The sequence below is a fragment of the Heterodontus francisci genome, chromosome 5 (assembly GCF_036365525.1).
Source record: "Heterodontus francisci isolate sHetFra1 chromosome 5, sHetFra1.hap1, whole genome shotgun sequence".
Classification (NCBI taxonomy): domain Eukaryota; kingdom Metazoa; phylum Chordata; class Chondrichthyes; order Heterodontiformes; family Heterodontidae; genus Heterodontus; species Heterodontus francisci.
In genome coordinates this window covers 82,596,904-82,614,938 of record NC_090375.1, presented here as the reverse complement: position 1 = coordinate 82,614,938, position 18,035 = coordinate 82,596,904, and the positions used below count along the sequence as shown (strand labels likewise).

The following is an 18,035-nucleotide window of genomic DNA, read 5'->3' as shown; positions in this document are numbered from 1 at the left end:
TAACCTGTTAAAATTAATGCATTGTAGCTTTCCCTTTGATAAACCTGTATAATAATGTGATACCTAGGTCTCATCAGGGAGGGACAAAGTGGAATCTCGATTGCAATTGAATAAGTTTGCTAACTATATGTTAATTTAGAAGAATCTAAGATGGTTTAACAACAGTAAAATTCAGAATTGAATTTAAATCACATTGAAACATAGGTTCATTGGGAATTTTTGTATATGAAATGTTGCTTTCAGGTGTAGTGTGTTTTTGACAGTTGGGCAAAGAAGAGATTTCTATTTTGAGATATTAGTGCTAAAATATTTCAAGTTCAGAAGTGATTAAAATTTGTTACAAAATGTTATGCATTTTTCAAATAGCCAACTGATTCAATGCATATCACCAGTGAAGATGAACGATTCCTTCATAGTCTCATAATGGAGGAAAAAGACAAGGAACACTTTACTGCAGTAGTAATCACAGGAGTTCAGCAAGCCCATGTACAGTATCTGAAAAGCTACTTTCATCTCTGGACTAGGCAATTGGCGTAAGTGACAAGTGTTCAAACTGTAAATATTTTTTCTGTAATCTGCAGTTCAACATTAAGTCATCAACATTTCACTTCAAACATGATGCCAGCATCAGCACAAACTATAGAGTCTTAACTATGGCTTTCCAAACGTAGATACAAATGCAAGTTACCCTTGTAGTGTTTCTGTCCCACATAAAGTAGTTTGAAATATTTGGGGCTGATGATTGTAAAGTACATTCCAAAAGGACTCATCAGGTGGGGATAGCTGTGCACTAAACTTATTGATCAGTGTTCACAGAAGATTTAAATTCCAATGTTGTAAATTCATGAGTATGCCCCTGTATAATGCCTAGATTTTTGTGTGGGGTACAGTAATTTTCACACCTTCTTAGCGAGATGTTTGTTTTACTGTCATGCTTAGGCAAAGGTTTTAAGACTTGAAGAACCTATCTACAAGCCAACCTGAAATGATAAGTTAAATTTCTTTCTGGACAAACCCTAGAAGCCGAAATAGGGTATTTTTGTTAATATACATTTGTCGTGTTAATATTCTTGCATACATAAAACAATGTCCTAATTTTGTGATCAACATCCTTGGAGTACTACTAGATGTAAATTTTCTAACCTGTGGAGAATACAAGTGAAGAAAAGATTGCCTACTACCACTCTCTATACCTGATCTAAATTTGTAGACATTTGCTTGTTCACAAATTAAATTTTAATTTTTTACAAAAGATTTTTATCCAGCCATCACAAGTTAATTTATTGCCTAATTCCTGGGTGAAAAAACTGAAGGGGCCAAACTCATGGGAAGCAGAATGAGCTCATGGCATGGTGATTTTAAAGGCACACTGACTTAGCTTGCTTCTCCTTGGTGTCTTGACCTATTTATTTCAGACAGATTGTACACTTTAACTCTGTTGCAGTTATGGGATTACTGTCAATTTCAGCTGATTTATGAAAATTTTTAATATTTTTGCTTTTAGCCACATTTACCACTACTATATTCATGGACCAAAAGGAAATGATATGACGGCTACAAAAGAAGTAGGGCCTTTTAACAACATTGACATAGAGGTAAATTTGTAGCATAGGTTTTCATGCATCCTCCTTGAATACTTGTTCAGTTGAAAGAAAATAATTTTATAGGTTCATTCCAAAGACTATTTTACTTTAGTTTTTATAGTTGAAAGGAGTGGCGCATTTAAAACATTTCTTCAGAGCCATAGATATTCTGGCACAGAAGGAAGCCATTCGGCCCATTGAGTCTATGCCGGCTCTCTGCAGTGTAATCCAATCAGTCCTATTGCCTTACTGTATCCTCATAGCCCTGCACGTTTATTTCTCTCAAGTGTCCATCCAATTTCGTTTTCAAATCATTTATCACCTCTGCTTCCGCCATCCTCACGGGTAGCGAGTTCCACGTCATTACCATTCACTGCATAAAGAAAAATTCTTCCTCACAACCCAACTGCATCTCTTGCCCAAAACCTGCAGTCTGTGTTCCCCAGTCCTTGTACCATCAGCTATTGGGAGTAGCTTTTTTTGTCTACCTTATCTAAACTTGTCGTAATCTTGTACAGCTCTGTCAAATCTATCAGATCAGGTACCAATGACATCGGCAGGACAAGAAAAGGGGTACTGCTTAGTCAGTATGAGGAGCTAGGTGCCAAGTAAGAAGCAGGACCTCAAACGTAATAATCTCTGGATTACTATCTGAGCCACGTACAAATTGGAGTAGGGCAAATAAGATTAGAGAAATAAATGCATGGCTTAAAGACTGGTGTGTTAGAAGTGGTTACGGTTCATGGGGCACTGGCACCAGTACTGGGGAAAGTGGAGGCTGTACCATTGGGTCAGTCTACGCCTGAACTGTGTTGGGACCAATGTTCTAGCAAGCGTCATAACTCGGGAAGTAGAGAGGGTTTTAAACTAACTAGTGGAGACAAGGGATCAAATTTGGGAAGATTTGGTAAACCAAAGAATAGAGACAAGGCGAGAGAGAAAGGTATTGATATGGGAAAAGATAAACAGACTGTGACAGGAAAGGACAGAGCGTACAAATCTAAGAGTAGATCAGACAAGGCTAGAGGTTACAAAAATAATAAAAGGACAAAACTAAAGGCTCTGTATCTGAATGCACAGCATTCAAAACAAAACAGATGAACGGATATCTTATTTATTTCTATCTGACTCTGATAGCTATTACAGAAACATGGCTGCTGGATGACCTAGATTGGGACCTGACTATTGAAAGGTACAAGATATTTAGGAAGGACAGGAAGCTAGGAAAAAGTGGAGGGGTGGCTCTGTTAATTAATGATGGTATTAGCACAATAGAGAGCGATGACCTATGTTCAGGAAACCAGGATGTAGAAACTGTTTGGGTCGAGAATGAGAAATGAATAGGACAAGGAGTCACTTGTAGGAGTGGTGGTACAGGCCCCCTAACAGGACCCACATGGTAGGACAGGGTATAAAGGAAGAAACAATGGGTCAGAAAGGTACTGCAGTAATCATGGGGGATTTTAATCTACATATGGACTGAAAAAAATCTGTTGGCAAAGGTTGTTTAGATGAGTTCATAGAATGTTTTCGGGATAGTTTCTTAGAGCCGCACATTCTAGAGCCAACCAGAGAGCAGACCGTACTAGATCTGACATTGTGCAACGAGATAGGATTAATTCATGACCTCATCGTGAAGGCACCCCTAGGCAGCAGCAATCATAATACGATTGAATTTTACATTGTTTGATGGAGAGAAGAGTGGGTCTAAGACTAGTATTTTAAACTTAAATAAGGGCAATTATGAGCACATGAAAGCAGAGCTAGCAAAAGTGAACTGGTTAAGGGATAGCTCAATAGAGATGCAATGACAGACACTTAAGAGGATATTTCAGAATACACAGAATAATAAATTCCAAGGGGAGGACCCACCATTCGTGGTTAACTAAAAAAGTAAAGAAAGTATCAAACTTAAAGAAAAAACATATAATTGCACAAAGGTGGGTGGCAGGTCAGAAAATTGGACAGAATATAAAAAGCAGCGAAGAATGACTAAAAGATTAATAAAGAGAGAAAAATTAAGGTATGAGAGAAAGCCAGCTAGAAATATAAAAACATAGTAAGAGTTTCTGTAGATATTTAAAGAAGAAAAGAGTTAACAAAGTGAGCTTTGGTCCTATGGAAAGTGAGTCTGGGGAATTAATAAAGGAAATAGGAGCAGGCAGATGAATTGAACAGGTACTTTGCATCGGTCTTCACCATAGAGGATACAAGTAGCATCCCAGAAATAGCTGTAAATCAGGAAATGGAAGGGAGGGAGGAACTCAAAATTACAATCACCAGGGAAGTGGTACTGAGCAAATTGTTGGAGCTGTGGCCTGACAAGTCTCTGGTTCCTGATGGACTTCATCCTAGAGTGTTAAAAGACATGGCTGGTGAGATAGTTTTAATTTTCCAAAAATTCCCTAGATTTGGGGAAGGTTCCATTAGAATGGAAAATAGCCAATATAACTCCTTTATTTAAACAGGGAGAGACACAAAGCAGGAAACGACAGGCCAGTTATCTTAACATCTGCCTTCGGGAAAATGATAGAAGCTATTATTGAAGAGGTTATGGCAGGGCAGTTAGAAAAATTCAAGGTACTCCGGCAGAATCAACATGGTTTTGTGAAAGGGCAATCATGTATAACCATTTTATTGGAGTTCTTTGAAGAAGTAACATGTGCTGTGGCTAAAGGGGACCTGATGAATGTACTCTATTTAGATTTCCAGATTTGATAAGGTGCCACATCAAAGGTTATTGCAGAAAATAACAGCTCATGGTGTTAGGGAGAACATATTCACATGGATAGAAAATTGTTTCTTGTTAGCTAACCAGAGTGTAGGCATAAATGGGTCATTTTCTGGTTGGCAAGATGTAACGAGTGGTGTGCCACAAGGTCAGTGCTGGAGCCTCAACTTTTTACGATTTACATAAATGACTTGAGTAAAGGGACCGAAGGTATGGTTGCTGAATTTGCTGATGGCACAAAGGTAGATAGGAAATTAACTTGTGAAGAGGACATAAGGGGGCTACGAAGGGATATAGATAGGTTAAGTGAGTGGGCAAAGATCTGGCAACTGGAGTATAATGTGGGAAAAAGTGAAATTGTCCATTTTGGCAGGAAGGATAAAAAAGAAGCATATTATCTAAATGGTGAGAGATTGCGGAGCTCTGAGATAGAGAGGGATCTGGGTGTCCTAGTGCATGAATCGCAAAAAGTTAGTATGCAGGTACAGCAAATAATTAGGAAAGCTAATAGAATGTTAGCATTTATTGCGAGGTGAATTGAATCCAAAAGTAGGGAGGTTATGCTACAGTTATCCAGGGCATTGGTGAGACCACATCTGGAGTACTGTGTACAGTATTGGTCTCCTTATTTAAGGAAGGATGTAAATGCATTGGAAGCAGTTCAGAGAATGGTTACTAGACTAATACCTGGAATGGGCGGGTTGTCTAATGAGGAAAAATTGGACAGGCTAGACTTGTATCCGCTGGAGTTTAGAAGAGTAAGTGGTGACTTGATTGAAACATATAAGATTCTGAGTGGTCTTGACAGGATGAATGTGGAAAGGATGTTTTCTCTTGTGGGAGAATCTAGAATTAGGGGTCACTGTTTAAAAGTAAGGGGTGCCCATTTAAGACAGATGAGGAGAAATGTTTTCTCAGAGGGTTGTGCGACTTTGGAACTCTCTTCAAAAGGCGGTGGAAGCAGTCTTTGAATATTTTTACGGCAGAGGTAGATATATTCTTGATGAGCAAGGGGGTGAAAGGTTATTAGGGCAAGGCGGCAATGTGGAGTTGAGATTACATCAGATCAGCCATGATCTTATTGAATGGTGGAGCAGGCTGAGGGGGCGAGTGGCCTATTTCTGCTCCTTATTTGTATATTCTGATTCCTTTGTTCCAAGGAGAACAACCCCAGCTTCTCCAACCTAGCCTTGCAGCTAAAACCCCTCATCTCTGGAACCATTCTGGTAAATCTCCAATGCACCCTTTTCACGGATACTCACATCCTTTCTAAAGTGTGGTGACCAGAACTGGATGCAGTCCTCTAGTGGCTTAACCTAAGCATTTTTCTTCCCAATTTTCCCCAATTGCTTTTAGGGCAAATTCTTGGAAATAAGCATTTTTCTTCAACTGTATTTATTTAAAACTCGCAATTTTTAAATGAGTCTTACTTCATATTGCAAATCTATGTTGGGTCCTTTTACCTGTTTTTCTTGCTGGAAAAGTATTGGTGACCTCTTGTGATGAGGAGAGCAGAAGTCTGTCTTGGAAGGGTTAGTGAGCCAAGAATGCGAAGCGTAGGAATTAAAATTAATTCATCGGATCATAAAATGGTTACAGCACAGCAGGAGGCCATTCGGCAGATTGTGTCCATGCCTACTCTGCATGAGCAACTCAGCTCATCCCACTCCCCCTTCATTTCCTTGTATCCCTGCAATTATTTCCCTTCAGGTGCTTGTCCAGTTCCCTTTTGAAGGCTGTGATTGTGTTTGCCTCTACTATAACCTCAGGTAGTGCATTCCAGATCCTAATCACTCACTGTCTAAAAAATGTTTTTACTCGAGTAACAGTTTGTTCTTTTGTCAATTGCAAATCTGTGTCCTCTGGTTCGAGACCCTTCCGCCAACGGGATCAATTTCTCTTTTATCTACTCTGCTTAAACCCCTCATGATTTTGAACACTTCTATCAAATCTCCTCTCAAACTCCTCTTCTCTATGGAGAACAACGCCAGCCCCTTCAATCTATCCATGTAACTGAAGTCTCGTGTCCCTGGAACCATTCTCAAATCTTTTCTGTACCCTCTAAAGCCTTCATGTCCTTCCTAAACTGTAGTGCCCAGAATTAGTTGAGACAGACAGTGTTATGAAGGTTTGTCATAATTTCTTTGCTTTTTTTACTATATCCTTCAACTATAAAGCCCCTTTTTAACGACTTTCTCAACCTTCAATGATTTGTGCACATATTCCCCCAGATCTCTCCATTCCTCCACCCCTTTTAGAATTGTGCCCTTTGTTTTCTATTGCCTCTTCTCGTTCTTCCTATCAAACTGTAGCACTTCACACTTGGCTGCATTAAATTTCATCTGCCCATTCCACCAGCCTGTCTATATAGGCATGGAGTCTATCACTATCCTCCTCACAGTTAACAATAGTTCTAAGTTTTGTGTCATCTGCAAAATTGAAATTGTGGCCTGTACACACGAATTTAAGTCTATACATATATTTATCAAGAAAAGCAGTGGTCCTAGTATCGACCTCTTGGAAACCTCACTGCATCCCTTCCTTCAGTCCTAAAAATAACTTTTAATCTATGCTGCCACTTCCCCTTTTATTCCATGGGCTTCAACTTTGCTGGCAAGTCTATTATGTGGAACTTTACCAAATGCTTTTTGGAAGTCCATATACACCACCACATTAAGCACATTACCAACATCAGCCATCTCTGTTCCTTCATCAATAAAATTCAATCAAGTGGGAAGTTGTGTGTGGAATCAGAGGAGATAGGGGAAGCGTTAAATGAATATTTTTCGTCAGTATTTACAGAAGAGAAAGAAAATGTTGTCGAGGAGAATACTGAGATTCAGACTACTAGGCTAGATGGGATTGAGGTTCACAAGGAGGAGGTGTTAGCAATTTTGGAAAGTGTGAAAATAGATAAGTCCCCTGGGCCAGATGGGATTTATCCTAGGATTCTCTGGGAAGCTAGGGAGGAGATTGCAGAGCCTTTGTCCTTGATCTTTATGTCGTCATTGTTGACAGGAATAGTGCCGGAAGACTGGAGGATAGCAAATGTTGTCCCCTTGTACAAGAAGGGGAGTAGAGACAGCCCTGGTAATTATAGACCTGTGAGCCTTACTTCGGTTATGGGTAAAATGTTGGAAAAGGTTATAAGAGACAGGATTTATAATCATCTTGAAAAGAATAAGTTCATTAGCGATAGTCAGCACGGTTTTGTGAAGAGTAGGTCGTGCCTCACAAACCTTATTGAGTTTTTCGAGAAGGTGACCAAACAGGTGGATGAGGGTAAAGCAGTGGATGTGGTGTATATGGATTTCAGTAAGGCGTTTGATAAGGTTCCCCACGGTAGGCTATTGCAGAAAATACGGAAGTATGGGGTTGAAGGTGATTTAGAGCTTTGGATCAGAAATTGGCTAGCTGAAAGAAGACAGAGGGTGGTGGTTGATGGCAAATGTTCATCCTGGAGTTTAGTTACTAGTGGTGTACCGCAAGGATCTGTTTTGGGGCCACTGCTGTTTGTCATTTTTATAAATGACCTGGAAGAGGGTGTAGAAGGGTGGGTTAGTAAATTTGCGGATGACACCAAGGTCGGTGGAGTTGTGGATAGTGCCGAAGGATGTTGTAGGGTACAGAGGGACATAGATAGGCTGCAGAGCTGGGCTGAGAGATGGCAAATGGAGTTTAATGCAGAAAAGTGTGAGGTGATTCACTTTGGAAGGAGTAACAGGAATGCTGGGCTAATGGGAAAATTCTTGGTAGTGTAGATGAACAGAGAGATCTTGGTGTCCAGGTACATAAATCCCTGAAAGTTGCTACCCAGGTTAATAGGGCTGTTAAGAAGGCATATGGTGTGTCAGCTTTTATTAGTCGGGGGATCGAGTTTCGGAGCCACGAGGTCATGCTGCAGCTGTACAAAACTCTGGTAAGACCGCATCTGGAGTATTGCGTGCAGTTCTGGTCACCGCATTATAGGAAGGATGTGGAAGCTTTGGAAAGAGTGCAGAGGAGATTTACTAGGATGTTGTCTGGTATGGAGGGAAGGTCTTACGAGGAAAGGCTGAGGGACTTGAGGTTGTTTTCGTTGGAGAGAAGGAAGAGGAGAGGTGACTTAATAGAGACATATCATCATCACCCTCTATAAAAACAAAGGTGACCGTGGTGACTGCAACAACTACCGTGGAATCTCCCTGCTCAGCATAGTGGGGAAAGTCTTTGCTCGAGTCGCTCTGAACAGGCTCCAGAAGCTGGCCGAGCGCGTCTACCCTGAGGCACAGTGTGGCTTTCGTGCAGAGAGATCGACTATTGACATGCTGTTCTCCCTTCGTCAGATACAGGAGAAATGCCGTGAACAACAGATGCCCCTCTACATTGCTTTCATTGATCTCACCAAAGCCTTTGACCTCGTCAGCAGACGTGGTCTCTTCAGACTACTAGAAAAGATCGGATGTCCACCAAAGCTACTAAGTATCATCACCTCATTCCATGACAATATGAAAGGCACAATTCAACATGGTGGCTCCTCATCAGAGCCCTTTCCTATCCTGAGTGGTGTGAAACAGGGCTGTGTTCTCGCACCCACACTTTTTGGGATTTTCTTCTCCCTGCTGCTTTCACATGCGTTCAAATCCTCTGAAGAAGGAATTTTCCTCCACACAAGACCAGGGGGCAGGTTGTTCAACCTTGCCCGTCTAAGAGCGAAGTCCAAAGTACGGAAAGTCCTCATCAGAGAACTCCTCTTTGCTGACGATGCTGCTTTAACATCTCACACTGAAGAATGCCTGCAGAGTCTCATCGACAGGTTTGCGTCTGCCTGCAATGAATTTGGCCTAACCATCAGCCTCAAGAAAACGAACATCATGGGGCAGGATGTCAGAAATGCTCCATCCATCAATATTGGCGACCACGCTCTGGAAGTGGTTCAAGAGTTCACCTACCTAGGCTCAACTATCACCAGTAACCTGTCTCTAGATGCAGAAATCAACAAGCGCATGGGTAAGGCTTCCACTGCTATGTCCAGACTGGCCAAGAGAGTGTGGGAAAATGGCGCACTGACACGGAACACAAAAGTCCGAGTGTATCAGGCCTGTGTCCTCAGTACCTTGCTCTACGGCAGCGAGGCCTGGACAACGTATGCCAGCCAAGAGCGACGTCTCAATTCATTCCATCTTCGCTGCCTTCGGAGAATACTTGGCATCAGGTGGCAGGACTATATCTCCAACACAGAAGTCCTTGAAGCGGCCAACACCCCCAGCTTATACACACTACTGAGTCAGCGGCGCTTGAGATGGCTTGGCCATGTGAGCCGCATGGAAGATGGCAGGATCCCCAAAGACACATTGTACAGCGAGCTCGCCACTGGTATCAGACCCACCGGCCGTCCATGTCTCCGTTATAAAGACGTCTGCAAACGTGACATGAAATCGTGTGACATTGATCACAAGTCGTGGGAGTCAGTTGCCAGCATTCGCCAGAGCTGGCGGGCAGCCATAAAGACAGGGCTAAATTGTGGCGAGTCGAAGAGACTTAGTAGTTGGCAGGAAAAAAGACAGAGGCGCAAGGGGAGAGCCAACTGTGCAACAGCCCCAACAAACAAATTTCTCTGCAGCACCTGTGGAAGAGCCTGTCACTCCAGAATTGGCCTTTATAGCCACTCCAGGCGCTGCTTCACAAACCACTGACCACCTCCAGGCGCGTATCCATTGTCTCTCGAGATAAGGAGGCCCAAAAGAAATAAGATGATCAGAGGGTTAGATAGGGTGGATAGTGAGAGTCTTTTTCCTAGAATGGTGATGGCAAACACGAGGAGACATAGCTTTAAGTTGAGGGGTGATAGATATAGGACAGATGTTAGAGGTAGTTTCTTTACTCAGAGAGTAGTCGGGGCGTGGAACGCCCTGCCTGCAACAGTAGTAGACTCGCCAACTTTAAGGGCATTTAAGTGGTCATTGGATAGACATATGGATGAAAATGGAATAGTGTAGGTCAGATGGTTTCACAGGTCGGCGCAACATCGAGGGCCGAAGGGCCTGTACTGCGCTGTAATGTTCTAATTCTAATTCTAAAGTTAGTTTGAACACAATTTTCCTTAAATTCATACTGGCTTTCCTTAATTAATCCACACTTGTCCAAGTGACTGTTAATTTTGTTATGGATTATTGTCTCAAAGCTTTCCCACCACCAAGGTTAAACTTACTGGCCAGTATCTGATGAACCTATCCTTGCACCCTTTGTTGAACAAGGGTGTAACAGTTGCAATTCTCCAGTCCTCTGGCACTATCCCTGTATTTGAGGATTGTAAGATTATGGCCAGTACCTCTGCAATTTGTACTCTTACTACCTATACTCTACTTCAGATGCAACGCATCCAGTCCTGGTGACTTATCAACTTTAATTGCTGCCGGCCTAATACCTCCTTTTTTATCAGTTTTAGACAGTCTAATATCTCAACCACCTCCTCTTTCAATATGACTTTGGCAGCATCTTTTTCCTGGGGAAAGATAGATGCAAAGCTCTCATTTAGTACCTCAGCCATGCCCTTTGCCTTCATGCATAGATCCCCTTTTTGGTCCCTAATTGGCCCCACCCCTCCTTGCTGCCTTTTTACTATATATATGCTTATAGAAGACTTGTGGATTCCCTTCTTCAGAACAGTTTTGAAGAAGTCATACCTGACTCGAAACATTAACTCTATTTCTCTCTCCACAGATGCTGCCAGACCTGAGTATTTTCAGCATTTTCTGTTTTTATTTCAGATTTCCAACATTTAGCTTTCATTTTGGATTCCTTTTATGTTGGCTGCTGGCCTCTCATACTCTTTCTTTGCCTCTCATTTCCTTTTTCACTTCTCTGAATTTTCTATATTCAGCCTGTTTTTCACTTGTATTATCACCCTGACATCTGTCATAAGCCCCCTTTTTCAGCTTCATCTTACTCTCTCTCTCGTTATCCAGGGAGCTCTGCATTTGGATGCCCCACCTTTCCCCCTCATGGGAATGTACCTTGACTGTACCCAACTCATCCCCTTAAAGGCAGTTCATTGTTCCGTTACAGTTTTACCTGGCAATCTTTGCCAGCTTGCCTGGGACAGATCCATTCTCACCCCACTGAATTTGGCCCTCCATCTATTAAATGTTTTTACTCTGATTCACCTCTTGTCCTTTTTCCATGGCTAAACCTAAACCTTATGATACTGTGATCGCTGTCCCCTAAATGTTGCCCTACTGACACTTAATCCACTTGGCCCACCTCATTCCCCAGAACCAGATCCTGCATTGCCTCCTTTTGTCTTTGGGCTGAAAACATACTGATCATGAAAATTCTGCTGAACACATTTCAAAAACTCCTCCCCCTATCTCTGCCCTTTATACTATTGCTATCCCAGACTATATTAGGATAATTGAAATCACCCACTATCACTACTGTAAAGTTTTTGCACCCCTCTCTAACTTCCCTGCAAATTTGCTCCTCTATCTCTTTTTCCCTCTACTTGGTGACCTATAGAATCCACCCAGTAGTGTAACAATACCTCTATTGTTTCTTAACTCTCTGACCAAATAGATTCAATCCTTAACCCTTCTAGGACATCCTCTACAATGCTGTAGTAATCTTAATCATTATGGCCCTCTCCTCTCCTTTCTTTCCTTCCTTGTCGTTCCTGAACATTTTATATCGAGGAATATTTAGTATCCAGTCCTCCCTTTACTGAGCTAGGCCTCTGTATTCGCCACAACCACATGTTCCCATGTGGCTGTTTACACCTGCAGCTTACCAGCTTTATTTACCACGCTTCGTGTATTTACATACATGCATTTTAAACTTAATTTAGACCTTATTGCATTACCTCTTACTCTGACTCCAACTAATACCCACCATTTCTATCTTACTGTAGTGCTATCTGCTCTCAATCCTTTGTGCCACTTGTTTGTCCTTCCTATTGCGATATCCTGGTTCCCATCCCTTAGCCAAGTTAGTTTAAACCTTCTCCAACAACAATAGCAAACTGCCCCACGAGGTGATTGGTCCCGGCTCTCTCTCAGTACAACCCGTCAGGCCTGTATAAGGTCCCACCTCCCCAAGAACTGGCCCCAATGTCCCAGGAATCTAAAATCCTCCCTCCAGCACCATCACTACAGCCATGCATTCATCTCTTTTCTCCAATTTGTATACTCACAAGCCCTTGACACTGGGAGTGATCTGGAGATTACTACTTAATGAGGTCCTGCTTGCTAATCTCTTTCTGAGCTTCCAAAACCTGCTTGCAGGACCTCATTCCTCTTTCTACCTATGTTGTTGGTACCAATATGAACTGAAACCTCTGGCTGTTTATCCTCCCGCCCCTCAGATTGCCACATTTCCTTATAACCAGTTTGTGTTGTACAGAAGATCCTGCTAATGAAACTTCTTCACTCTAATTTTTGGAACCTGCTTTGGTGCTGATGTTAGTTCAGTTAAATAATTATTGAAATGTAATTGCAAAAGGAACAATTTTAACAGGATTTTAGTTAGATTTATCTCACCTCTATTAACCAAATGGGAAAGGTCAGTCACTTGCTATCAAGTGATCAGAAGTATTATATGGTTTTAATCTGTGTAGATATTTTTCTCTTAGCAAAGTTATTAATACCATGTACTTTGGGATTTCAGTTTGAGTTAGAAGTAACTTTGCATTATAATTGTGGTTAAAATTATATTTCTCATGGGAGGACCTAAAAAAACAAATATTATCAGCAATAAGTTAAACTTTACTTTTGGTTAACTAAATATATTTTTGTGCTGGTTATTGGCTTGGTGAAGTTACTGACTCTGATGTCAGGGAGCTAAATTAACAGTCATTAAGTCTGCTTCAGCCATATAAATTTAAAAGGGCTCATTAACCTCCAAACTTGTTCTCCTGATTTATCGCTGACACTATTTAAATATGATTTTGAAATACAGAAAGATTAAAGTAAAGAATAGAGCATTCATAGCGAAATGTTTCTATTTTGTAAGCAGATCAGATGATCCGATTTCCTTTAGTTGTGTTTTCAGTTCTAATGTGCCTTTTCATGTTCCTTTTATATTAGATCTCCATGTTTGAGAAGGGCAAAGTTCCTAAGATTGTGAATCTAAGGGAAATAAAAGATGACATGCAGACTCTCTTCATCAACACTGCTGCTGACTGCTTTGAATTTAAAGCGCACGTAGAAGGAGAAGGCGTTGTAGAAGGAGTAATACGTTATCATCCTTTCTTGTATGACAAAGAAACATACCCTGAAGATGTTAGCTGTCCATTCAGTAAGATGGCTTCTCATTTGAACTGGTTCAAATGGTGGGAGAGAGGGAGCTTTGCTAATTTCCTAACTGTTCAAGCAGAATTCTTATTTGCAGGCTTCATGAGGAAAGGAACAAATTACTGCTATGCTACTTTTTATGTTGATCAGAATTTTCTTTTTTTGTTCTCTGCCCCCCCTCCACCATCGCCAATCCCATCTAAGTTTTGGTCTTCACATGTATGGTTTTGGTCTTTATATGTATGGTACAAATGTTCAGCCCTAATTTGTTTTTGTGCTATTTAGATTGAAATATCTTGTGAAACTACTTGTACTGTCAGCAATTCTCCAATGATACCATTACAGAAATTCATTTCAGTGCTTCATCATTTTAAACACAAAGTAAACTATGCTGTGCTTCTGTAGTAATTTATTTCAGCAATAGATATTTAAGTTTCATAAGAAATAGGAGCAGGAGTAGGCCACTTAGCCCTTTGAGCCTGCTTGCCATTCAGTAAGATCATGACTGATCCACCTCAGCTGTATTTTTCCTCATTATCTCCATATGCCTCGGTTCCCTTAGTATCAAAAAATCTATTGACCTCTATCTTGAATATACTCAATGACTGAGCATCCACAACTTTTTGGGGTAGTGAATTCCAAAGACACTCAATCCTTTGAGTAAAGAAATTTCTCCTCAACTCAGTCCTAAATGGCTGATCCCTTATTCTGAGACTGACTCCCTTTTCTAGATTCTTCAGCCAGGGAAAACCATTTTCTCAGCTTTTCTCCTCTGTCAAATCCCTTAAGAACTTTAGATGTTTCAATGAGATATCCTCTCATTCTTCTAAATTCTAGGTAATATGGGATGAGTCTACTCATCTCTCCTTATAAAACAATTCCCTTATCCCAGAAGTCAATCTAGTGAGCCTTTTTGCACTCCTCCTAAGGCAAGTATATTGTTGCTTGGGTAAGAAGACCGAAACACACTCCCAGGTGTTGTCTTAACCAAAGCCCTATATAATTGCAGTAAGACAATTTCACTCATATACTCCAATCCCTTTTCAGTAAAGGCTAACATACTATTTGCCTTAAATAAAAACAAGAAATGCTGGAATCACTCAGCAGGTCTGGCAGCATCTGTGGAAAGAGAAGCAGAGTTAACGTTTCGGGTCCCGAAACGTTCTGTAACTTTCTGTAATTTGTATGCAAGAACACACAGGTCCCTCTGAATAGCAACATTTCCTAGACACTCACCATTCAAAAAAAAAATTTGCTTTTCTATTTTTTTCTTAAGTGGATAATTTCATACTTCCCTACATTGTATTCCATTGGCCATGTTCTTGTCCACTCATTTAAACTGTCTATCGCTTTGCAGACTCTTTGCATCATTTCTGCTTACCACCTAATTTTGAATCCTTTTTTTAAAAAAAAAATCAAAAACTTGGATGCATTATGCTTGGTCCCCACATCTAAAAGGGCGGCGCAGTGGTTAGCACCGCAGCCTCACAGCTCCAGGGACCTGGGTTCGATTCTGGGTACTGCCTGTGCGGAGTTTGCAAGTTCTCCCTGTGTCTGCGTGGGTTTTTGCCGGGTGCTCCGGTTTTCTGCCACATCCAAAGACTTGCAGGTGATAGGTAAATTGGTCGTTGTAAATTGCCCATAGTGTAGAGAGGTGATAGGGAATATGGGATTACTGTAGAGTTAGTATAAATGGGTGGTTGTTGGTCGGCACAGACTCGGTGGGCCGAAGGGCCTGTTTCAGTGCTGTATCTCTAAATAAAAATAAAAAATAAATCTATTAATATAGATTGTAAATAGCTGTGGACCCAGCATTGATCCTTGCGGTACCCCACTAGTTAGCATCTGCCAACCTGAAAATTACTCATTTATTCCTACTCTGTTTTCTGACTGTTAACCAATTCAATCCATGCCGAGATATTTACCCCATCCCCATCCCCATGATTGTCTGTGGCAGGAAAGCATGAGCAATAATAAATATGGTTTCTGAAATAGTTTTCATTGAAGAGAAGATATCCAAAGAAAAGAGGGATTTTATGTATTAATCCAAGAATCAAAGACCATAAAATCACACTTTATTTTTGGGTGGTACGCTTTATGCCTGCTGTTTGGTTTTCTGATGGATCTTAACATCGGCAACAATCTATTTAGTGGACAACACACTACATGTGCTTATGTTATATTATTATAGGTAATAAGGGTGGCGCAGTGGTTAGCACCGCAGCCTCACAGCTCCAGGGACCCGGGTTCGATTCTAGGTACTGCCTGACTGGAGTTTGCAAGCTCTCCCTGTGACCGCGTGGGTTTTCGCCAGGGGCTCCGGTTTCCTCCCAGAGCCAAAGACTTGCAGGTGATGGGTAAATTGGCCATTATAAATTGCCCCTAGTGTAGGTAGGTGGTAGGGAATATGGGATTACTGTAGGGTTAGTATAAACGGGTGGTTGTTGGTCGGCACAGACTCGGTGGGCCGAAGGGCCTGTTTCAGTGCTGTATCTCTAAATAAATAAATAAGTAATGGAAGTGCTAGTGATGTTAGAGACCTGTTTCTCTTGATCTCATGAAGTTGCCAATATGCTTGTCTGTCATTTGAGTTGAAGCTAAATTTTAAAACTTGAATTCATATGTGAATTGTGTGTTGTGCAATTGCAAATGTTTTTTGGTTTGTTCGACAACTTATAAATAATCAATGCATATTGATACTCAGAGCAGTGGATGTGGTGTATATGGGTTTTAGCAAGGCATTTGGTAAGGTTCCCCATGGTAGGCTCATTCAGAAAGTGAGGAGGCATGGGATACAGGGAAAGTTGGCTGTCTGGATACAAAATTGGCTGGTCCATAGAAGACAGAAGGTGGCAGTAGATGGAAAGTATTCAGCATGGAGCTCGGTGACCAGTGGTGTTCTGCAGGGATCTGTTCTTGGACTTCTGCTCTTTGTGATTTTTATAAATGACTTGGATGAGGAAGTGGAAGGCTGGGTTAGCAAGTTTGCCGATGACACGAAGGATGCTGGAGTTGTGGATAGTGTGGAAGGCTGTTGTAGGTTGCAACGGGACATTGACAGGATGCAGAGCTGGGCTGAGAAGTGGCAGATGGAGTTCAACCTGGAAAAGTGTGAAGTGATTCATTTTGGAAGGTCGAATTTGAATGCGGAATACAGGCTTAAAGACGGGATTCTTGGTAGTGTGGAGGAACAGAGGGATCTTGGGGTCCATGTCCATAGATCGCTCAAAGTTGCCACCCAAGTTGATAGGGTTGTTAAGGCGTATGGTGTGTTGGCTTTCATTAACAGGGGGATTGAGTTTAAGAGCCGCGAGGTTATGCTGCAGCTCTATAAAGCCCTGGTTCGACCACACTTGGAATATTGTGTTCAGTTCTGGTCGCCTCATTATAGGAAGGATGTGGAAGCTTTAGAGAGGGTGCAGAGGAGATTTACCAGGATGCTGCCTGGACTGGAGGGCATGTCTTACAAAGAAAGATTGAGGGAGCTAGGGCTTTTCTCATTGGGAGCGAAGAAGGATGAGAGGTGACTTGATAGAGGGGTACAAGATGATGAGAGGCATAGATAGAGTGGATAGCGAAGAGACTTTTTCCCAGGGTGGAAAGGGCTATCACCAGGGGGCATAATTTTAAGGTGATTGGAGAAAGGTTTCGGGGAGATGTCAGAGGTAGGTTCTTTACACAGAGAGTGGTGGGTGCGTGGAATGCGCTGCCCGCGGTGGTAGTAGAAACAGATACATTCAGGACATTTAAGCGACTCTTGGATAGGTACATGGATGATCGTAGGATGAAGGGTAGGTAGTTAGTTTGATCTTCGAGTAGGTTAAAGGTTTGGCACAACATCGTGGGCCGAAGGGCCTGTACTGTGCTGTACTGTTCTATGTTCTAATATGCTTTGGAGTAGTAGTAGTAGCAGCTGGAGAATGTCAGGAGGAGAGGGATTTAAAGTGCTGTATTTAATCTTTAAAATCTTTTGAATATAATTGAATCTTCTTGTTTATTTTTAGATACGGTTGAGGATGATGAGGAAGACTGCTATTCTGTTGATAAAGGGGCCAGAGGAAAAAGGCCAATATTTGAATGTTTTTGGAATGGAAGATTAATTCCATACACCACAGTAGAAGAGTAAGATTAAGTGTGCTATTTTACTTTTTTTGCCAACTTTTTTCACCAGTTCTCCTTTCGTCTCGAGTCCTTAATTATTTTCTGGGCTGTGATTCCACAGACAGTAGGGCTTGTACCGATAATTCGCTCGTTATTTCCAAGGGAGCCTCGGCAGTGAGTTTTGGCAGACTGTTTGATGCATGGTCAGTACAGCCAATTCCATCCTGATTTGGGGCGTTTTCTATATTAAAGATGCCATTTAAATGCAAGTTATTGTTTTTCCAACATTGGTATACTTGGTCTCGCACAAAGGATAACTGGATAGAGAAGAGATGCAGGAATGTAGTCCAGGCA

General features: G+C 41.5%; 1 protein-coding gene across 1 annotated transcript in view; it reads left to right on the top strand.

The window, feature by feature from the left end:
* The window catches only part of smchd1 (structural maintenance of chromosomes flexible hinge domain containing 1), a 268,185-nt gene that overhangs the window by 19,845 nt on the left and 230,305 nt on the right, over nt 1-18,035 (top strand). The window contains exons 8-11 of the mRNA XM_068031705.1: nt 367-533; nt 1,505-1,595; nt 13,374-13,584; nt 17,585-17,702. Coding sequence (XP_067887806.1) covers nt 367-533; nt 1,505-1,595; nt 13,374-13,584; nt 17,585-17,702 — 587 coding nt within the window. The remainder of the gene's footprint in view (nt 1-366; nt 534-1,504; nt 1,596-13,373; nt 13,585-17,584; nt 17,703-18,035) is intronic.